Source organism: Lemur catta, chromosome 14 (assembly GCF_020740605.2).
Source record: "Lemur catta isolate mLemCat1 chromosome 14, mLemCat1.pri, whole genome shotgun sequence".
Taxonomy (NCBI): domain Eukaryota; kingdom Metazoa; phylum Chordata; class Mammalia; order Primates; family Lemuridae; genus Lemur; species Lemur catta.
The window spans coordinates 56,995,671-57,019,312 of record NC_059141.1 but is presented as its reverse complement, the minus strand read 5'-3'; the positions used below and the strand labels follow the sequence as shown (position 1 = coordinate 57,019,312).

Genomic DNA, 23,642 nt, shown 5'->3' with positions numbered 1-23,642 from the left:
GAGGGCATTAGGGGGGATGAGGACAGGGTCAATCATGTAGGGCCAAAGCAGGGTAGGATAGGCGGGAACTAGAGGGAGAGAGCTGGAAAACACTGGTTTTTCAGTTAACACTTATAAGACTCCTTGTAATAAGTAACTCTGTAAGAAGTGAGGAATAGCATGGAAGCCTAAAATTAGAAGCACTGAAAGCATTTAAAAGTTGAGAGACCTTATCTTTCAAAAAGGATAAAAAGTTATTCACAGCTATCTTCCTAACTAGCTGCCTGTCCTGCTTCTGTGCTCCCTCGAGGCTCCGTCTGAGTGAGGGCCATGTTCCCAGCACACGCGGGGCAGGGGGGCGACCCCAGGGAGGGCAAGCAGCCCCTCTCTCTACTGGTGGCAGCGGCAAGCCCTTCCAGTGCACTGCACATCACCTGTGACAGAAGGGAAGTACATACACAACTCTGGCACACAGATGGGACTTTCAGAGAAAGCCACGTGGCAGCAGTGACACCTAGGCAGGTAGGGGGCCAGAGCATTCCAGAAAGAAGGACCAGAACTAACAGAGATGTGGCTCTGGGAGAGAGGAAAGTTTGCTGAGGGCAACAGTTAACATCCAGACGGGCTAGAGCACGTTTTCTCCTTCAAACCAAAACATTTAACTTTTTACCATGTTACAATAACATGAAATTATTTTCATGGCTGAATATTTCATAAGAAGATCTAACTTAGTCATTTCTCTGTCATCGGACTATTAAATCAAACCTAACTTAAAAACTGACTGCAAATAGTTCCAATGACATCATCAGGCATGGAGTCATTCCTCTGCTTTTGAATTATTTTCTTAGGACAAATTCCCAGAGGGAAGATTATCATAGCACCAAAGGGCAGGAACACTTCAATAACTTCAAATATTCCAAAGAGCTACACCAATCTGTCTGCATTGTCATCAAAACAAAGGTACAACTGTTTTACCACACACCATATATACCCATTAATTGTTTTTGTTAATTTAACTCTTTAACTCTCGTGTCCATATAATGATTTCAAATTTTCATATAGTAATTTCATAATGCTTACTTTTCAATTATTTCCATTTCTTTGAAGCTTACAAGAATTCAAATACATAATAATCCTTCATGATTATATCAGTATCACTGTTAAGACATTTGTATTGCAAAAAGTACTAAAAGCAGAACCATTATTTATTTTATATTTGTTATTAGTCACTAGGATTCTTACCACATTTAAAAAAAAAATGTAATGACAGGGGAAGGTACGAAACACAAGCATCACACAATTATGGTCACGCTGATTATCACCCCTCAACTCCAACCAATCTACCTGGCGCTGTCTGCAGGAAAGAACAGGAAGCGTGTGTAAGGCACAACTCTGGGGTCACCACACTCACCGATATCCTGTCTTGGAACTCTGCTGTGGGTACAATGGGAATAGTTCCACCGTGCTTTCCAAATTTTCTTTCTAAACTCTCTTGAACAGACACTATAAAAAAAAGTAGAACCAAAAGTCCTCTCAAACTATATCCACAACGCAAAAACATGGAGTTTGAGAAATCTTCAACACTAATGACATAAAAGAGTTAATCACCTAAAATTGAGTTAAAAAGGAATAAAACACTTTGCCAATTTTCTATATAAATGTGAATTTAGGTCACTGCTCTGTTTCCATAACACCCATTACCAGGGTTTTTCCTTGGCTCCATTAAAAAGAAAACGCTGAGGGAAAAAGAAATGGAAATAGATGGAACATTTCAGCCAGATTTCCAGAGCGGACTGAGTACAGAAGCTCAGCTGGAGGTCTTGGTTTTATTTCAGCTTGATGAGAGATTCTACTATGAACTGTGGAGCTTAGTCTAGTCACAGAAAAATAAGTATTCTCATCAGCAGACTCAAAAAATTCTTGACACTAGATAGGCCTTTGCCAAGGGCAACCAGAGACAGGAATGGATGAGTATCACACTGGAGTTCAAGTTTTAAAATCACACTTTTTATAATAGTACTATCTTATAGATTATGTTCTGGGAACATTACATCACAGAATAAAAATCTAAATATATTTGAGAGTTAATACACTGAGTATCTGCAAAGAAATTGTATATTTCTGGTCTAAGCCTCATGAGACAATATAATAAATTTTCTGTTCTGAGACTCAATTCTCTATGATTACCAAAGGGACAAGTTCTCTTAAGTATAGCTTTTTCCAGCCTTTTAACTGGCCCAAAATATTAGTTTTACAGAGTAAAGTTATTGGCACTCACTCAGCAAGTGGTAATTAGAATCCCTTTCATATTTGAAGGTCAAACGGCCATAGCTGACATGATTTAGATTCTTCAGCCACTCAAAGTAAGATACTGTCACTCCTCCAGCATTCAAGTAGAGATCCTACACACAAAAATGTGACAAGAAGATATCAAAGAAATTAGAAGATGATGGTTTTGGTAAAACCTTAAAATGAACCTAAGTACTCAATTTCAATATCAAGGTATTGAAATTATACTTTAAACTTCCCAAATATAGAATTTCACACTTAATTTAACAGAACCCCTACCCAATCCACCTAAGGATTTTTCCATTTAGGAAAAAATAAATCATTTATTTGGCTTATTAATCGAGTATATGATCAATTTTGATTAGAGCCTCTTCTTCACCAAAAGTTCTCAGACTAAATTGCTTGCCCACCAACCACTGGATTGGACTGACTATAGGGCATCTACCAGGTTAGCATTCCCTCTCCCGCTGTCCTAGGGCAGCCTATTTTAGTTATATTAAACCTCTTAAGGGCTTTTGGCAAAGTGGGGGGGGGGTGTCTTCAAAATGCATTCTGAGCCCACACTAACTTCCAATAATCTTTTGATGTAGACTCACGCGTACTTGCTGAAAAACCTGAGAACATGTTCGTCATATTAGCTTTCTGAGTGAAACAGGAAGGGACACTTGAAATGCACAAGGTTAGGAACCATAAAGAAAATCTTACGAGCTTAAGTTAGAATAGTATTTCTAAGCACAATATATACATTTATATAACCAGACCCTTAAATTAAGACTAAAATACATACTTAAGAAAGAGCCTGAAGTTGGAATAAATGCTCATGTCAAAGTGAGAAGTCACAGGCTTATTACACTAACCATGCTTCTACTATATTTTCTTAAAAGCAAAAAGCAAAATAAAGATGAAGAATTCACTACAGCTTGGGAGACTAATTTCTCTCTTCTCTCAATTCTTCGAAAAACACAATTATGATTCCAAGTACATGTAAAACCTGACAAATGTAGATGACTTACTGGAATAACCATGATGTTCCTCTCCAGGAAGATCTTATCAGCTTCTGGAGTTGTTGGCCCATTGGCACCTTCAGCAATGATCTGCAAGAGAGTCAGAAACACAGAAATGCCAACAACATTGTCAAATTCCCTCCACTGAGGGCAAGAGATATGTGTATATGAATAACTGGCTGTGGGAAGAGGCATAATTTCAGTTAAAATGAAATTAATAAAAGTTATTTTGCTCTACAAAGTATATAAAACTACCTTTCACCTTTCTATTTCCCTAGTTTTCTTAACTACTTTTTGGAAGTTTGGTTTAAGAGGAAACCCATGGTCATAGTTGCACAACTCTGTGACTATACTAAAAGCCATGATACTGTATTCACTTTAAATGAACGAACTATATGGTATGTAAATTATATGGTAATAAAACTGTTAAAAAAAAAAAAAGAAAGAAACTCAATCAGACTTTCCTATGACCCTCCTAATGTCATTCCACACTGACAATGTTGATTTCAATTTCTAAAATACTTTCACCTTGGCTTTCACTCTGGGTGCATTGGATCTGGTCAACTGCTTCTCGCTGGCAGCAGGGATGAGTATGTCGCAGTCAGCTTCCAAGATGCTTCCTTCATAGGGCTTTGCCTTGGGGAAGCCCATAATGGATCCATGTTGCTGTAATTGATTTTTCAATCAGAATTAATGGCTACACCAGAATCTAAATGTTTATATTTATTGCCTATGACACAAAAATTTATTAAGAGCTCTATGAGTTACACTTAAAAAAATAAGCAATGAAAATAGATTTAAATAAAACTTATTTCAACTTTATATGACAACGGTGGTCAAACTGTTCAGATATTAGATTAACATACCAATTTGAAGTCTTCCAGTTCCTTTGGGTCAATACCATCTGGATTCCATATACTCCCCTCAGATTCACCAACAGCAATACATTTAGCACCAAAACGATGTAAATATCTCATAGAGTGCAGGCCCACGTTACCAAATCCCTGTGAAGAACAATTACCCATGACACAAAAGTCAAAATCCTGGTACAAATTATAAGAGTCATACTTTGACCAGTGTAAATCCACATTCTGTTAGTTCAGAAGCAATTGTCAAAATCTTTTTGCCAAAAGAAAATGCACTCATTGGCTTCTCTTCAACAATAAAATTCTATGTTTAAGAATGTGGGCTGGGCATGGTGGCTCATGCTTGTAATCTAGCACTTTGGGAGGCGAAGGTCGGAGGATCAGTTGAGGCCAGGAGTTCGATGCCAGCCTGGGCAACATAGAGAGACCCCATCTCTACAAAAAATTAGCCAGGTGAAGTGGTGCATGCCTGTAGTCCTAGCTATTTGGGAGGCTGAGATGGGAGGATCCCTTGAGCCCAGGAGTTCAAGGCTACAGTGAGGGATGACCACGCCACTGCACTCCAGCCTGGGTGACAGAGTGAGACCTTGTTGTCTCAAAATACAGAAAGAAACAAATGGTCAACTTAATTTTGATCCCCTTAAGTGAAATACATGTTAGCACATCAAACAAGTTTGGGTCAATGTGCAAACTTTTCATCCACAATAGTTTTAGAAAATTATGTTAAGAGATCTCCTCTTCTGGATACAACTTCAAGTTTAAATATTGATCAAAAGAAGTTAGTTGGTGATTGTTTTGTGTGTACTTGAGAGATTATTTATTTAAGTTCTAGTCACGTGAATCATACCAATGTTCAAAAAACAGAGGATGTATTACTCTGAAAACAACCACTCTAAAATGTAAGAGATTCAAAATAATTGAATTTTAAAATTGCAGATCTAAAAACATTTAAAAACTTACTTAATATCTATCAGTTATTAAGAAAATAATTTTTTTTCTTACCTGAACAACAAATGTTTTATCTCCAAACCCTGGTGTCATTCCTAAAATGCTCATATAAGAAGCTTCATTGATGAAGTTTTCAATCCCATGGAAAACACCACGGCCAGTAGCAGAGATGCGTCCATGGATACCTCCTTGACTGATAGGTTTACCAGTAACACAGGCATGTGCATTAATGTCCTGTAAGAGGAAGTTATAATTTAAAGAATGAAAAGTCACATCCATTCTATGATTAGCCGATGTAATGAATTAAAGTCAAAGCACATTCTCATTTAACTAAAAATATGCTCATTAAGAGTGTGTGTGTGAATGTGTGTTGAGTGTGTGTGTTCAAGGTATACTTTCACCAATAGAGATAAGACTCACCTTTTCAACTTTCTGTTCCTAGATAATATACAATAAAGTAGACTATATTCTCCAATGGCAGAAACAGAGTTTAGGAATTTAGCATCAAGTAAATAAAAATAACAATATCACTAAGTAGAGACAGTTCATCTTGAAGCTATTATTCTTTCAACAAATATTTAAGCCCTACTAAGTCAGAGTACACATCCCCCTTATAAAGTATCTTTTTTTTTTTTTTGAAACAGAGTCTCGCTCTGTTGCCCGGGCTAGAGTGAGTGCCGTGGCATCAGCCTAGCTCACAGCAACCTCAGACTCCTGGGCTCAAGCGATCCTACTGCCTCAGCCTCCCTAGTAGCTGGGACTACAGGCATGCGCCACCATGCCCGGCTAATTTTTTGTATACATATATTTTAGTTGGCCAGATAATTTCTTTCTATTTTTAGTAGAGACGGGGGTCTCACTCTTGCTCAGGCTGGTCTCGAACTCCTGACCTTGAGTGATCCACCCGCCTCGGCCTCCCAGAGCTAGGATTACAGGCGTGAGCCACCGCGCCCGGCAAAGTATCTTAAAATCTATCAAAAGATGTCACCAAAACAGAGCCCGAAGACCGGAGAAAGCATTACAATTTTCTTGGATGAGAGGACTCAATGATGTATTCTTCCGCCAGACAAATCTAGAAATTTAATAAAATGCCACTTTTTAAAAGGAGCTTTTAAAGATGATACTCATGTTCATGTAAACGAGTAGATTAACAAAAGTATTTAAGAAATTAAAAAAGAAAGCTACGTGTGGGCGAGACAGAGTCTCATGCTTGTGTGTGAGCAGAGCACTTTCAGCAGCAGCAATCGGCTCTGCAAACTGGAGTCGGGAGTTAACAGTCCTCACCACCTGGCCTTCTGTCCTCTTTGAATTGAGGGTATGCATGTATTCTTGTTCAGAAACAAGTATAATTAGAAAAACAAAGAACGGAGCTTGGGACGGCTTCCCTTCCAGGGCACCAGACATGCTATAAACATAGCAACCAGAACACTGCAGAACAGACAATCCACCCGTGGAACAGGAGAAACTAGATAGTCTTATTATACAGAATAAATCAGTATAATATGATTACTATAAAATGAAAATCAATACAAAATTTTAAATCAGTAGCAAAAGTATGAACTATTCAATAAATGCACTGAAGCCATTTGCTACCTGTGTGATCGAGATCCAGTGCCTTACCTCATGCCACAGCCCTAACCCCCAGCATACCCCTATGTTCCCGCTGGGCGAGTTAAAAAGTCCCCTAGTCTGTATCTGTATTGTTTACACATTTTTACAGATAGAACTTAAAAGTATATTACTTGTATAATTAAACAGAAAAAATGAAAGCAAGTAAAAAAAAAAAAGCAGTCTAGTAAAGTGATTTACTGAATTAGTAGTTTTCCCACAGTTTGCTTTCATGAATAATTAACACTTATAAATGCAGAATCGCAAATCTAGTGCCAAATGCTTTTAGACAGCGAGAATGCAAATGCTGGAGCTGAAGGAAATACTGTCTGAGGTCAGGCCTGGTGCCAACTGCCAGGCGCCCCAGCATACCTAATGGTTCTGGAAGCCCAGGGGAAAACACTCTCCCATGGACACCACACTTCTAGGAGGGGCCAGACAAAGGCAGCCACATGGTTTCAGTTCACATCTAGATGAGTAACAAAAACTACAGCTTCCTTACCTTAGGCCTTGATTTTGGATTTTCCTATCACTTAAAGAAGGAAAACCTTTTACTAGTCCAAGGTTTTAGCTGGCAGTGCCTCACAAAACTTTCTTTTGCTGCCACCCTTGAGAATGAACTATGAATAATAATATACTGCCTAATAGTTTGCACTATTTAATCTAGTGTCTTGCTTAAAATGAACAAGAGACCATACCTAGAGCTTATTTAACATAAAAAAGCATCAGATGCTGAAAGTGTCCTTTTTGGGAATGGCAGTCAAAACCACAATTCTTTGAAATGTTGATGCTCCCGTTTTATTTCAGGGGAGTTGTATAATCTACCTGATGTAACACTTACAAATGTTTATTTTTTGGTGCTTACTAAGTACGGGTTGTATACTGCTCTAAGTGCATTAGATTATTATTCATCTAATCCTCACAACAGTCTCACAGAGTGTGTACTATCATCATCATTACTTTACATAAGAGGAGCCCAAGGCACAGAGGGCCCAGGGCTGGAATCCACTGCTGTCCACGCTCCCACCACAGCCAGACCTCACCTCTGAAGACAGCTCACCTCTACCTTCCTCCTCTTTCCCAAGGCCCAAGGCCGTCTTTCCACTAGGGCCCTTAAGAGAAAGAGTCCCCCAGTCTTTATACCCTCTGGGGACTTTGCTAAATCTACCATCGTGCATCTCTTTTGCATTGTCTATCCCTTGCACCAATGAATCTGCCACCCACAGCCAATAAACACTTTAAAGGACAACAAAAACCTTTTTCTTCAGGCAATGGCCACCTCTCAAGCTGTCTTCTTTCTGTTTGTCTTCAGTGCCATTTTTCTTAGTTAGAGGGCCCACTTCCCTCTTCACAACTCTCTTCCCTCTGGGCCCCTGGAATAGTCTCCTGCTCTCAACAATCCCATTTTCTGCCACACACACAGCAAGGCTTAAAACACACACTCAGCTATGTCACACACCTGCTTATAACAAGCTCTTTACTGTTTTCCCTCTGTTTTCAGGACAAAAACCTTATGGTCACTTATCAGGCAGTAACTTGGCCTGGTCCTCCTTCTACTGGCCTTTCGTACCCCCTCTCCTGCCTCAATCCCGACGCTGGCCACAACAGCTGTCCCTTAGCCTCCTGAGTTCACGTTGCTTCGGAACTTCAGAACTTTCACCCAGGTGCTTCCTTCTGACCCAAATATCTGCCACTACTCCTTCCCCTAGTCCATGTCCACTCATCCCTCAGAGCACAGACCTGAAGTTTACTTTGCCTAGGAGGCCTTTTCTGAGCTTAACCTTGAAAGGCTTGGATGGACCCATTATTCTTTTTCATAGCTTCAAAACAACTTCTAGCATTTATCCCAATTGTAGCAAACACCTTGCTTACACTTGGCCTTGAATGTTGTTTCCAACTCCATTTCTCTTCCCACTCCTTAAATGTTTCTGTTCTTCAAGGTCCATCTCTCTCAGGGATGGGAGTTATTTTTTCCTCTTGTGTTCTGTTTGGTGGCACTATCTCTGCTCATTCCCCAGACTCAGTTCTTCCTGGTTCTCTCAGACTCAACCTGGTACCTTTCCTTGATCCTACACATCCCACCCAATCTCACCAAGTCTTTCTTTGTCGTGTCCCTCACAGGTGCCAGTGCCCCGTCCCAGTCCTCTGGCTTCTGGGCACTGACACTATAGAAGGGATTCTCTCCCAGAGCCAGTATAGCCGGACAGTGCTACCAGCCTATTCTTCCTGAGCAAAGGCAGCGAAGGCTCTCCACTGACTACCAGGTAAAACACTAACACTTACCTCTTCACTCTCATCTTCTACACCTTTGTGAATATGCCTTACCTTTGGACAATCCGAGCTCTCCTCTTTCTCTTCCTCTTATCCCTTGAATCTCCAGATGTTTGAATTCTACCCATTTTCAAGGTGTAGCCCAAATATCTCTTCTAGAAAGCCTTCTTTCAGAAACCACACTATCTCCATACCTAATTTGCATATGTGTCTTAGCTCCTCTTTAAATGAAAGTTCTTTGTGGGAAAAATCAGAACTGAAGGCTTCTTGATCTACCTTCTAGCATCTCAGCAGAGTGTGCTTCCCTGGCTAGTGAGGGTCCCACCCCAGTGCCCAGTATAGAACAGCATATAAGTAAAATCTCCATCTACTTACATCATTATTCATTACATTTACAATTTAAGAATAGAGAAATCGATGTAAAATAATATGCACGTCAAGACTATGATTAAAAGGGAGAAGGAAAAAACCCAGTGATTCTCAACTTCTCATATAATCAGCTGAATTACTATTTTTCACAGACAGCAAATGCAGTAGCTTGGGGCACCCAGTGGATACTCACATAGTGCCCTATGGTGCTGGCATAGGTGTCAGCGATCCAGGACATCTCTCGCTCACCTGTGCTCATGTCCGGGGCAGGCACATCAATGCCAGGACCTGGGGACACAGAGAAAGGGTAGTGCAGCAGTTGTTTTCTTTTTCTTTTCTGTAAGTACTTCTTTATTCAAACCATGATAAAACTACAATATACCTTTTGTCTATCAGGTGAAACACTAGTATTATCATCTTTCTACCTAATTTAGTAACAGGCAGTTTGTATTAAGTGCTTACAATGCACTGGACACTGCGCTAAAAACTTAACATGCATTACCTTCTCTAACTACTAGAACAACTGTGAAAGACAGGGGTTATTATTATTACTGTTATGTTTCAAGCGAGGAAACTGAGGCTTCAGAAACATTCCTTAAGAGCAATGAGGACATTTTTGTTTCTTTGTGTCTCTAGTATCTTTCCTAGTGCTTCTCACAGCCTGAAACTTAATAAAGATTCGTTGAATGGATAAAAGGAATAATTAAACCTTACCAGTTGTTATTTTGGCCCTGGACCTTACATCCAAAATAGGTTTTCAAAATCCAGTATGAAAACAGACACCATACTTTAGGAACAAACCAATTTTCCCAGACCATTTTAGGAGGGAAATAGATGATGAAAAGGTAAAATGACACAAGCATTTTGGGAGAAAAGTGTAAGACGATGCACCAGTTTTTAAGATAAGCTCTTCTCAAACACAAAAATCCTTGTAATTCTCTATAATAACAAAGTCACCATGGCTAGAAAACTTTAGATCTCATTTAGGCAACTAATCAAAGTCATAAAAATACTCATTAAATGTTTCACTACTGAACTTAGAAACACACGTTACATGGTCATCTCTCCCACTGGCATTTACTTGCTCTATGTATGGAAGGATGTTAGCTATGTAAAACAGGTATAAGCCACCCCCACAGGACCTTTTTTTTTTTGATACTGTATTTGAGCTTTTATTTATTTATTTATTTATTTATTTTTATATTATTATTATTATTTTTAATTCTTATTTCAGCATATTGTGGGGGTACAAAAGTTTAGGTTACATATATTGCCCTTGCCCTCCCACTCCCCCCCAAGTCAGAGCTTCAAACGTGTCCACCCCCTAGACAGTGCGCATCGCACTCATTATGTATGTATACACCCATCCCCTCCCCCACCCACATCTGCCAGACAATGTTATTCCTAAATGTGCTCTTAGGTGATGATCAGTGAAACCAATTTGATGGTGAGTACATGTGGTGCTTATTTTTCCATTCTTGGGATATTTCACTTAGTAGAATGGGTTCCAACTCTTTCCAGGAAAATACAAGAGGTGCTATATCACCATTGTTTCTTATAGCTGAGTAGTACTCCATGGTATACATATACCACATTTTATTAATCCACTCATGTATTGATGAACACTTGGGTTGTTTCCACATCTTCCCAATTGTGAATTGTGCTGCTCCCATAGGACTTCTGAGTGTGTGACCAGAGGATAATCAGGTGAACCTCTCTTGACCTTGGTTCCCTAAACTATAGTCAGAGATAACAGTGCCACCTTGCCCCACATAAGCAGGATTATTAAGGTTAGGGATATACATCTATGAGATAGTATGCTAACACACTGCTTACTGGGGGTGTAAGCCCTCCTCAGCAAGTAGAAAGAGATGGGAGAAAGTCACATTGCTGAAGCCATTGTGTTAAGCACCATACTTTTGCTTGTGGAAGAATGATCGTTTGACCTCTTATTCAACATTTAGCGTATATAAAGTTTTAGGCCTTGGCTTTCATTTCCTCAGATCACAGCAAATTAAAAAGTTTAAGGATAACAAGAAGCTAGCTCACAGGCAGCTACAGATACCACTGATGGCACTAATACTGATGGCCACTGTGAGATCTCTGATAAAAACGTGTTAAATGATGCTCTCTCAAATCTGTAAAGGCACAAAAATACTACTCTCAAAAATAGTAAAAATAAAAACCATGTTAAGTATCTAGTATGTCAATTAAATGAAATGTGGTATGCCTACACAAAGAAGTATTAAACAACCATTAAAAAGGATGATTTATATCTATGTAAGTGACTTGGAATCATCACCAAAGCATACATGTGGAAAAAGGCAGGTTTCATACAGCATGTATAATATGTTCCTATTTCCATAAAATGCTTTTTCTTTCTTCTCCTATTTCCTTCCCCTCTCTACTTTCGTGTGTGTGTGTGTATGTGTGTGTATATAGTATGCAAAGGTTTGGGAAGTTATGTCCAAAAACTTATTCATTGTGTTCTCTTTGAATTTCAGCCTCATTTATAATTTTCTATGTTATCTCAATTGTATAATACAAACTTATTATCTTCATAAAAAGAAAAACACACTTTATAAATGGTTAAAATATTAAGTCCCCACAGAAAATAATTAAAGTCCTTTCTAAGGGCTATTCCCATTCCCAAGTTCTTCCTATAATTTTTACTTTTTAGCTAACTGAATAGGTACATTTTTATATTTTTCTACAAGTCAGGGGCCCAGGTCCTAGCGAATGTTCTTCTTTGAACAAGTAGTGTTGTCAAGGACACAGGGCTGGCATAAGGCAACTTTGGGATGCTCAAGGGTCATTTTTTACACCCTCACCCTGGCCCAATCTGTAACTTTCCTACGCCTTAGCACCCTTTCCCCTGGCCACCTTATGAATCTCATGAAGTCCAACCTACCCACAGCTACTCTCACTCTGCACAGTACCTACTTGGAAGGGTTAAGGCCATAATCTATCCATCTCCACTGGCAAAGGGCTCTGCTGCTCTGGTTTATTCCCTCTCTCTGCCTTCAGAGAGACATACCTCAGCCAAAGCCAGTGCAACTCTGTTTAACCACATTCCTTCTCTCCCACGGTACAAATGACAACTTGCTCCTGAATCCTTCTAGAGGTATCTACAAGAGTACTACTTGTTTTTAACGACATTAACGGTTAAATAAGTTGGTCCCTCAAAGAACAATTTCAGTCGGAGAAGGGCTTTGGCAAGTGGCAAGTCTGAGGGACAGAGCTGGTAAATCAGACATGTAGAAGAATGATCAGCTGCTTCACAAACATCAGTCTAGACATGCTAAAGACGAGACAGTTTCCCTACCCAAAACAAAGCACAAAGTATTAAGTATTAGGCTTATGAGTTTTCTACTCCATATAAAAACCAATGTATAGGGATGCACGGATAACAAGTAATTCCTGAATAACAGATAATTTCTCAAACATACAAAGAACAGGTCTGGGACAGAAGTCCATTCTTTTAAAACAAGCAACTGCTCTAACAGAGCATGAGCACAGGGAGAGAGCTGAAAGGGTAACTATGTGCCTGGAGACACAGCGGATGAGGAGTGGAGACATCAGGGATCTGCTGGAGCACTTCACAATTTACAAAGGTGGTACCTAAACTCACACAAGGGAATTAATACCAACCCTTCACAAGCTTTTCCAAGAAAGAGATGAGGAAGGAACACCTCCTACCTCGTTCTATGACGTCAGTATTACCCTGATAGTGAGACTGGACAGATTCAACACAATCCCTATAGAACTAACCTGACTTCTGCACCACAAAGCTTTGCACCTAGCAGGTAGGCAAAGGGAGTTTTTCTTCACTCCTGGGCAAGCCTTGAATTATTTATCTGTTACCCACTGACTTTTGTTTCCACAGAGAGTTTCAGATTGAGGCTCAGAACTGAGTCTGAGTCCTGGCCTTGTCACATTTTGAGTTTACGATCATTTTCTCGATTTCTGCAGAAAAAGCTGAGATTTTGATAGAAATTGTGTTGAGTCTGTAGATCAATTTGTGAAGTACTGACATCTCAGTCATATTAAATCTTCCAATCCTGAATATGGGCTGTCTTTCCATTTATTTAGGTCTCTTTGATTTCTTTCAATATGTTTTGTAGTAGTCAGTGTAAAAGTCCTAACAACAAAGTATTTTATTCCTTCTGATGCTATTGTAAAGGATATTGGTCTATAGTTTTCTTGTGATGCCTTTGTCCAATTTTGGTTTCAAGGGTAGTAATTACCTCATAGAATGAGTTAGGAGGTATAATTTAGGTGAAATTCAGTGTGTTTGGGAAAAGATCCTATAACAAATAGCAGGAGTCTCAGGAATTCTCCAGAAAAGATCACATTAACCTCCCTGCCTGTCCCACTGCTCTAAAGAGACAGCTATGACCATTTAAACCTCCAGCTCCAAAAGGCATCAGATTTCTTACTGCTTTAGGAACTACAGAACTGCTATTTTAAAAACTGCTTTCACATATTAAAAAAATGTTTTAAATTCAGATACTATTTAATTCTAAAAGTATGGCCTTGGTCTTTCTGGATGTCTCAGTAGATAATGTAAATGCTGCTATACTGATTAAAACGCTCACAATGTCTGTACAAGGAGAAGAGGGGGAAGAGATCTCTCCCTGGTGTTTACAATACACACTGAGAATCTGAACCTTTCTATTAGAAATGTGTCATACACAGGCCCAGGTATGCTCACCAGGTCTATCACAGAACCTAATTTCTCAAAGTAAAAGGCCAACTCTGTTTAGGCACATATAGATAAAAGCAGGAGTTTAAGATAATTACTTTTTAGGTGTTCCCACTTTATACAGAAATCTATTCATACATGGCAATACATACCAATAAAACCCTTCTTTGCTAGCTCCATGGTGAACCTCCTTGTGATCCTCTCTAATTCACTGTCCTATAAAGAAAAAAAAAAACAAAAACAAAAGCAACAATAAAAAAAATTTTGATATAAAAATTACTTGGAGATTACAGTTGTCATTATATTTTCTATTTATAGGACATTTTCATATATCTTCTCATGTAATCTTTAGAATGACTAATAAATTAGGCATTTCTATATTATAAAGATGAGAAAACAAGGGATTAGAAATTAGGTAAAAAAACAAGATAGTAGAATGAGGGCTTAAATCCCAGTTCCTCTTTGTATTAATTCCCCACTTAAAAAAAATTGAATCTTGGCGGGCCGTGGTGGGTGGATTGTTTGAGCTCAGGAGTTTGAGACTAAACTGAATAAGAGCGATACCCTCTCTCTACTAAAAATAGAAAGAAATTATCTGGACAACTAAAAATATATATAGAAAAATTTAGCTGGGCATGGTGGCGCATGCCTGTAGTCCCAGCTACTTGGGAGGCTGAGGCAGGAGGATCACTTGAGCCCAGGAGTTTGAGGTTGCTGTGACCTAGGCTGACGCCATGGCACTCTAGCCTGGGCAACAGAGTGAGACTCTGTCTCAAAAAATAAATAAATAAATAAAAAAAATTGAATCTTAATTAACACTAACTGGAAAATGATGTAATTGTATTAATATGGACCCTATGAGCCTCCCCTATGGTATATTTTCATTTAAATGGTAAAAAAAAATTTTTTTCTGAGACAGTCTCATTCTGTTGCTCCGGGTAGAGCACAACGGTGTCATCATGGCTCACAGCAACCTCAAACTCCTGGGCCCAAGTGATCCGCCTGCCTCAGCCTCCCAAGTAGCTGGGACTATAGGCTTGCACCACGACGCCCAGCTAATATTTCTATTTTTAGTAGAGAAGAGGTCTGATTCTTGCTCAGGCTGGTCTTGAATGCCTGAGATCAAGTGATCCTCCCTCCTTGGCCTCCCAGAGTGCTAGGATTACAAGTGTGAGCCACCACACCCGGCTTTAATCACCTTTTAACCAAGTAAGAAAATGAAAAAAGACATTGACGTTAAGTAGGTGACCTTTTATATGGCAAAACACTCAATGAGTTAATTATTTACTTGTATTCCATTCCAGTTGAAAAGTAACTGGGACCATTAATCTCACTGGTATGGGGGATGATACACAGAAGTCTAGCAATTTCAAGTCCTTTGTAAACGCACAAATAGCACTGTGATACTTACAGTATAGTTCTTGGGATTGATCTTAACACCAGCTTTAGCGCCCCCAAATGGCACATCTGAAAGGAAAGTTGTTATTCCACATAAAAGTAAAAAAAATAAAGCAACAGAAAAGTACCACGCAATATTAAGAAAAGGTGTGATGCTTGAAACTTGAATTTCAGAAAATTCAGAAATAAACCCACACTGATCTCTTCTAAAATGTACTTTAAAATTTTCTTCAACAGAAATTATAAGGCCAGCCAAGTTATAATGTATATTTAATCAGTGCTCTTAAAAAAAAATCAGTGCTCTTTACTACTCTAAAAGATAATGCCCCATTTACTTTCCTTCTACTATGTTTTGGTGTTATTTATAGAATACGGAAAATGATTTAGAATAAAGACCTACACTTAAAAGAAAATCCAGTTAGCTCCTATAAAAAAATACCCCACTTAAGGAAAGACTAAATCTTAATCAAGACTAATTGAAAAACGATGTAAGTCTTAAAGAGCACAACTTTAAAAAAAATCAGTCTGATGAGGTCTATTTCTAAAGCATCTTAAAAAGTAACCTTGTGTATAAACATATTTCCCCAAAGAGTTATTAGGTAGCAAAAAAAGGTGATCACTTACCAACCACCGCACACTTATATGTCATCAGGGAAGCCAAAGCTTTTACTTCATCTACACTCACATCAGTGCTGTAACGGATACCTGGGAGTTTTTTAAAAAAACAGAGTCGGGAGAAAGAACGGGATATTATTTAGAACAAACTTCAGTAGGTTTCAAAACTAAACAAAACTGTAAATTGAAAATGTCCACTTTTTACATTTTACACCCAGGATATTTCCAAGAACACTAGAAGTTAATGTGTCAGAACACTATAAAAAGTCAATACAAAAAACTAAAAGGAAAAGCTGCTAATAACAGCAACTATGATTTCACAAGACAAAAATTACGCAGGAATGAATGTTTTTTACGCTTTCCAGAAGGCAACTCACTCCTTTTCCTTTTTGGTTTGGGTGACTTGGTAGCAGGGAGTTCAAGAATTCGGTGTTCTGATAATAGATAAACACGGGCAATGCATAGTCACCAAGTTTGAAATGCCATGTCTAAATAGAGGTTTTGGCTCCAAATGTGCACACCCAAAGAGATCCTGACCTGATACTCTCCTCACCTGCCAACCTTTTTCAACCGGAAGATGACAAAGCCATTTCCCCTTCCTGGGGATAAGCAATTCCCTTCGCCATTTCTGAAAGGAGGGGAGGATGGCCAAGCAGACAGGCAACTCTGAGTCCTAATGACCCTTTATCTAGAAGCCATTAGGTGTTTGGTGAAAGGGACACAGGAAGTGAGGATGCCCACTGCTTTGGCTGTGGGGGTCTTGGTCAATCACCCTTCCAAGTGTTGCAGGATTAAGCCACCTTTCTCTCTCTGTTATAGTCCACTGCTTTTCAGTCTGAAGAAGGAAGGTCTGAGTGGGGTGATGTCTGACTGCACACTCACTGCGTGGGCTCCCTGGGTTTGGTGTGTGACGGATACCCACATGAAGTTGCAGCTTTTTTTCTACTCCCCCTCCTTCAACAGATTCAGCTCCCCTAGAAGGGCTAGGTACAATCTTCACTGAGAGTCACAGGTTACATAATGAGAGCCCCAGAGACATCTCTTTTAAAGAAGAATTCTGGGAATAAAAGATTTTCCAGAGAGAAAATATATAACATCTTATGAACGTGCAGTTTGAGAAAACTTCCCTAGTCAATTTTATTTTATTTTATATGAGATAGGGTCTTCCTTTATGTCATCAGAGCTGGAGTGCAGTGGTGCAACCATAGTTCACTGCAACCTCCAACTCCTGGGTTCAAGTGATCCTCCTGCCTCAGCCTCCTAAGCAAGTGGGACGATAGGTGTGCATCACCACGTGTGCCTAGTAATTTTTTTATTTTGTAGAGACAGGGTCTCGCTATGTTGCTCAGGCTGGTCTCAAACTCCTGGCCTTAAGTGTTCCTCCTGCCTTGGCCTCCCAAAGTGCTGAGATTACAGGCATGAGCCCCATGCCCAGACCCTAGTCAATTTTAAAAGCTGTCTTTTTATACGTTTCAGAAAACATCAACTATATGTTAATGATATGTTTTAAGAAAATTTTATTTGTATACATGACGCAAATTCTGAGCTGGGCATGGTGGCGCACACCTATAGTCCCAGTTACTCAGGAAGCCGAGGTAGGAGGATCACTTGAGCCCAGGAGTTCCAAGGCCCGTTTGGGCAATATAGCAAGACACTTGTCTTTAAAAAAATTAAAATAAATTTTAAAAAGCCAATTCTGAAGCTGAACATATTTCTTTGGTCTATTTGAAAAATAAATGATTAGATTTAGAACAGTGAGCTCTTAGAATTGTATTGTACATATAACTAGTTCTCAAATTATATTTGTGAAATAAATGTACTCATTATTAAAATTTTAGAATGTGAAATGACAAGTAATTTTTCTAGCATATAGTAGATATCTCTATAGCTTACTCCCCCATTTTGTTCAGGTCTCTACTAAAAACTTACTTCATTCTGCGGAGCTCTCTCCAACTTCTCTCTCTCTCTATTTAATCTATTTATTTATTTAGAGACAGGGTCTCACTCTGTCACCCAGGCTGGAGTGCAGTGGTGCAATCACAGCTCACTACAGCCTCAAGAGATCCTCCTGCCTCAGCCTCTTGAGTAGCGAGGACTACAGGTGTGCACCACATCCAGCATACTTTTTTATTTTTTGTAGAGACAGGGTTTTCCATGTCGCCCAGGCTGGTCTCGAACTCCTGGCCTCAAGCGATCCTCCTACCTTGGCCTCCCAAAGTGCTGGGATTACAGGCTGACCACCCTATTTAAAAGAGCACCTATTCCTTACCACCACTCTCTAGCCCCTCTTACCTTATTTGTTTCTTTGTAACATTTATTATTACTGACCTTATACATGTGTTTACTAACTTGGTTTCTCCACCTGGCAAGTTAGCACTATGACAGATCTGTTTTATTCACTGCTTTAATTCCTGGTTCCTAACACAGAAAATGGCATGTATTAGGCACTCAAATACATGCTGAATGAATATATGAATATTCTTAACTCTTAAAATTTAAGGGGAAAAAAAAAAAAGACAAAAAAGCCAAGGCCACAAAAATTTTGACATACATTTAAGTTTTAAGCTATTTACCATAAGCATCTACACATATCATGAAAAGACTAAGAAGTACTAAAAAGTTAAAGTACCAGGTCTTAAAAAGTACCCCAGAAAAAAAAAATCAAAATAAAATTTGTGGGGGGTGGAAATAATGGGGAGATGATGGTTAAAGGGTACAAAGCCTCAACTGGACAGGAGGAATAAGGTTTTTTTTTTTTGAGATACAATGCACAACATGGTGAACATAGTAAATGATAATGTATTTACTATATTATCATTTCAGAATTGCTAGGAGTAAATTTGAAACGTTCTTACCACAAAAAACGGTAAGTATTTGAAGTGATAGACATATTAATTATCTTGACTTAAAAAAAATTAGCTTGATTTAATTATGCTACATTGTACTAATAGGTCATAAAATTACTCTGTACTCCATAAACATACACAACTATAATTTGTCGATTTACAATTAAAAAAATGAAAATTACTTAAGCCCAGGAGTTTGAGGTTGCTGTGAGCTAGGCTGACGCCATGGCACTCACTCTAACCCGGGAAACAAAGTGAGACTCTGTCTCAAAAAAAAAAAAAAAAAAAAGAAAATTAAAAAGAAATAAAATTTATAAGTACTATTAATAGGAAACATTTGTCTTTAAAGCAAAAATTTGTTTAAAACCTAAAATGTGATTTTCAAATTATTAAAAACACTACTAAGGGCTGGGTATGGTGGCTCACGCCTGTAATCCTAGCACTCTGGGAGGCCAAGGTGGGTGGATTGTTTGAGCTCAGGAGTTTGAGACCAGCCTGAGCAAGAGTGAGACCCCCTCTCTACTAAAAATAGAAAGAAATTATTATGGACAGCTAAAACTATATATAGAAAAAATTAGCCAGGCATGGTGGTGCATGCCTGTAGTCCCAGCAACTTGGGAGGCTGAGGCAGGAGGATTGCTTGAGCGCAGGAGTTTGAGGTTGCTGTGAGTGAGTAGTATTTCTCCTTCTATACATAAATTGCTTTTTCATTGACCTTTTAGGAACCTGTGGAAGTAGTCACTATGTTATTTTAATTTTCCTTGCTTTCTTAAATGGGAGGAAAAGTTACTTTCCCTTATCTTAGAAACTTAAAAAGTATCTATAATGTAATGTATTTAGTAGGAAACTAAAAACTGAACCAGTAATATTCATAAATCAAATAGCAAAAGCATTCAAATGGCAAGCCTAATAATCTAGACACAGATGCTAATTAGAAACCAGACACCTCTTCTACAAAACAGTATAAACAATATGTCCATTTTATTACAAAAGTCCTGGAATGATATGAGTCAGAAACTTTGCATGTATGATAAAAAACAAGTTTCCACTGGATGGAACCCAGGAATTCTTGTTTGTAAAGTGAAATTTTCTTTCTCAGCCACACCCGTTTAGAGAGCACAACTGCCAGACACTGAAGAGTAGTTCTACTGATTACTTTTCATACCACAGGCATGATGTGCAGGTTATGGACCAATGAAGAACTTTCAGAGAACCGAGGCAAAGGAGGAGCTATAAGGAAAGGAACAGAGCCTTAGCGGAATAGGCCCTGTAACAGATGAAGGTGGGCAGGAAACAGAAGTTAATGCAGGTGGTATTGCCTAGGCTAAAGAAGAAACATGTTTTTATTTTAACTTTCTAATTAATCAGTGACACATACATGTTTTTAATTCTGGAAATTGGCAGGTATACTATTACGGGGTTATTTAAACTGTTAATCTGAAAAACAAAATCTCAAAGTGCACCCATAAATAAACTACTCTGTAGCAATATTTGAGACAAAACAAACTCCAGTAAGCCAAGAAATACCTACACACTTACGGAAAACCAGTTGCTCTTCCTCCACTGGGAATGGGAACCAAAGATAACTACTAAAAATAAACTGTCACCTAAAAATTTTTAACCACACGGATACTAAGATATCTCAGAAAGAATATGACTAGAAAGGAAGAAAGAAAGAAAGAAAGAACTTCTTCATGCAGTGGATTTGGAGAAATTAGCACAATTGGAATATGTGAAAGACAAAATAACGCAACATATAGATCAAAGTTCTGAAAGAAGGGGAAATCCTAGCATTTCTGAATGCCTACTATATTTCAAACATACTCAATTCAAAGTTGTTCAGTAAGGCAAAATACTAGGTAATATACACATACATACAAGAAAACCAGAAAATCTCAAAATATTTTAAACCAAAATGAAGAAAGATCTTATTTACAGTCTGAATATTGGCACTTTTTATAAAACCAAGCCTTCCCTCCTTTTCTATGGGATAGAACATGTGGCTGAGAACACTAAAGGTGAGCAGGACCAACAGGGATAGAATGGGGTGGGGGTGAGGCACAAGACAAACTGGAAGGATTAGCATTTTATTCTGGAAATGGAAGAAAGTAAATTATGGTATTTTTGTATCTTAAAGTCTTAAAGCACTATGTCTTAGCCTCTAATGATACTGACATTACTAGTGTTTGAAAAGAGATCATCTGGGTCTGCGGTTGACAGTGCTAGCAGATTATCACTCCAAGAAGAATGGAGGTGATGCTTTTAAGAAAGAGCAGGAGTCCATGGCTGGCTAAGCTACAAAGCAAACGGGTTAGCTACACAGGCGTGGACCACAGAACTGAGGCCACTGGAAACAGGGCCTAAAAAACCAAGGACCACATTCTGACCTGCTGACAAAGTAATCTATGCATCCAGTTCACCAGAGGAAACTAAAGAAACACCACCTGTGACAATGTTTATTATTTATCAATCTCAGTTAAAGTTGGGGGAAGGGCTAGGGATAGAATGAAGCACATACTATAATGGGAACTTTGAAATCATGCCTTCAATTCTCAACAGAAACTGACTATATAGTTACTTTGAGTTAAACAGTATCTAGATGTTTCCAAAGAACATTCATGAAATGCAGACATCTGCAAACCATATACAGCAAAACACTGCTCTGCTTTTAACTCAATTACCAGATATTCCTTAGCACGTTCAAGAGTCTGAACGTAAGAAGTTTTTCTAGAAATAAAAATCCAAAGCAAAAACTAGCTGAAGTTGCTATAGTGATGGAGAAAACAAACCAGCTCATTACTTTAAATAAGATTCAGTGAAAACCACAACTGACTAGCTTGAATGTTTCTTCCTTTGGCTAGCTGACTCAAAACCAAACACACACACAAACGCCTCAGCTACTGAGTCATCACTGTTTTTTATAATTAATCATTAACTAAACATTTATAAAAATCCAAATGGTTTTTAAAATTACTTGAATATGGATCTCTTAATAGGGTTTGATTTATTCATCAGAAATCCAATGTCCAGCTGTATTCTCCTACTTTTCAGAAACTATTTATTCAATAACCAAGAGTTCTAACACAAGCACAGAACCCCTAGAAAAGCAAGAAGGCCTTAGAACAACTCTTAAAATTCATGCACTAACACTCTTGTCACTTACTCACCAGAACCTATTGGAAAAATATTTCATTCCTTCTTTTCATTAAAATTTTAAAATTATATAACACATATATGTTTTCATCAATATTTACTTATTTATTCATTGACTGACTGATTGACAGGGACTTGCTCTGTCGCCCAGGCTGCAGTGTAGTGCTCACTGCAGCCTCAAATTCCTGAGCTCAAGCCATCCTCCTGCCTCAGCCTAGGTAGCTGGGACTATAGGTACATGCCATGCCCAGCTAATTGAAAAAATTTTTTTTGTAGAGAATGGGTCTTGCTTATGTTGCCCAGGCTGGTCTCAAACTCCTGTCCTCAAGCGATCCTCCTACCTTGGCCTCCCAAAGTGCTGGGACTAATCTATGCCTAGCCTCTTTTCATTAAAATTTAAATATAGAAAAAGCTGAAGACTCCCTTTGACTACCACTTGTGACCCCAGCCTTCTCCTTAGGGGTGCCCATCTTAGCAATTTAAATGTATATCCCTCAAAATCATTTTCCCTGCACTTATATCCATACATATCTAGAAAACATATAGCTTTGTTTTGTTAAATATTTAACTTACTGCCCAATGGAGGGAAGATTACACATTAAAAGAGGAATCTTGCTAATTTTTTTATAGATTCCTTATTCTGATCATGATTAACTATAAACTTAGCTACACCTTCATAACAAAAAGGTCTTAGATTGACGGTAGTTAAACCAATGAATATAAAGTTGCATAACATTTAGCAAAAGTGGTAATGTTATAAAAAGGTTCAAGGGAGTAAAGGCTTGAAACCTCAGATATATGGTTTCATATAAATCATTTACAAGTCTAGGTGACATTTGAGATGGGTCTTAGGGAGGAAGAGGAGTTACAGGGAGGCAGGAGGAAAGCCATGGGCAGGCACCAGAGGCCCAGGGACCGTACTAGGCAAGGGCATGATGGAGAAAAACACATGCCTGTATTTCCATTTTCCTAAGGACCATATTTAAACCAGATTTTTATTTTCAAAATCCAATCCTTTTTCCTATTTACCCTTTCCTACCAGTCTCTCAGGCTATAAATTCTGTAGTTATCTCTGACTCTACTCTCCTTCATCCTATATATCTTACCTGTTGGGGAATACCGTACTGTCCTTTATTCAAAATGTTTTATTTGTCCTTTCCTCTTCATTTTCTCTGCTATTACCTGTCACTTCATTCTCAGTTCTACTGCTGCCTAGCTTTCTGTGTCCTCCCACGTTTATCAGGATATCCAATAAACCTAAAAGGAAAACTTTCTTCTTATACACTTGACACCAAATATGTGGGTTTTCCGCACTAAGCAATTCTCCAATCCTCTTGGACATCAGCTGGGTGTCCTACAATATAACTCAATTCTGACACTAACTACCCAGAATTCGCACAGACCCCACAGCTTAATGTCTCAGTCTCACAAGACTGTTCCCCACTTCAGATGCCAGTTGCCAAGTATTGGAGGACCAGGGCACCTATACTTCTGTTCAACTTGCCTATAAACCAGGGGTTCCCACAACCCCCTCCTCATATTCAATAATCTGCTATAACGGCTCACAGAAGTCAGGGAAACACTTTACTTA

The 23,642-nt window shown here is 38.6% G+C and overlaps 1 protein-coding gene across 1 annotated transcript in view; it reads right to left on the bottom strand.

The window, feature by feature from the left end:
• Positions 1 to 23,642, bottom strand: part of GLUD1 (glutamate dehydrogenase 1) — a 35,659-nt gene that overhangs the window by 5,625 nt on the left and 6,392 nt on the right. The window contains exons 2-11 of the mRNA XM_045569029.1: positions 16,062 to 16,142; positions 15,451 to 15,506; positions 14,192 to 14,255; positions 9,528 to 9,622; positions 5,141 to 5,320; positions 4,139 to 4,276; positions 3,801 to 3,938; positions 3,282 to 3,362; positions 2,258 to 2,381; positions 1,391 to 1,482 (exon numbers count right to left, since the gene is read on the bottom strand). Coding sequence (XP_045424985.1) covers positions 1,391 to 1,482; positions 2,258 to 2,381; positions 3,282 to 3,362; positions 3,801 to 3,938; positions 4,139 to 4,276; positions 5,141 to 5,320; positions 9,528 to 9,622; positions 14,192 to 14,255; positions 15,451 to 15,506; positions 16,062 to 16,142 — 1,049 coding nt within the window. The remainder of the gene's footprint in view (positions 1 to 1,390; positions 1,483 to 2,257; positions 2,382 to 3,281; positions 3,363 to 3,800; positions 3,939 to 4,138; positions 4,277 to 5,140; positions 5,321 to 9,527; positions 9,623 to 14,191; positions 14,256 to 15,450; positions 15,507 to 16,061; positions 16,143 to 23,642) is intronic.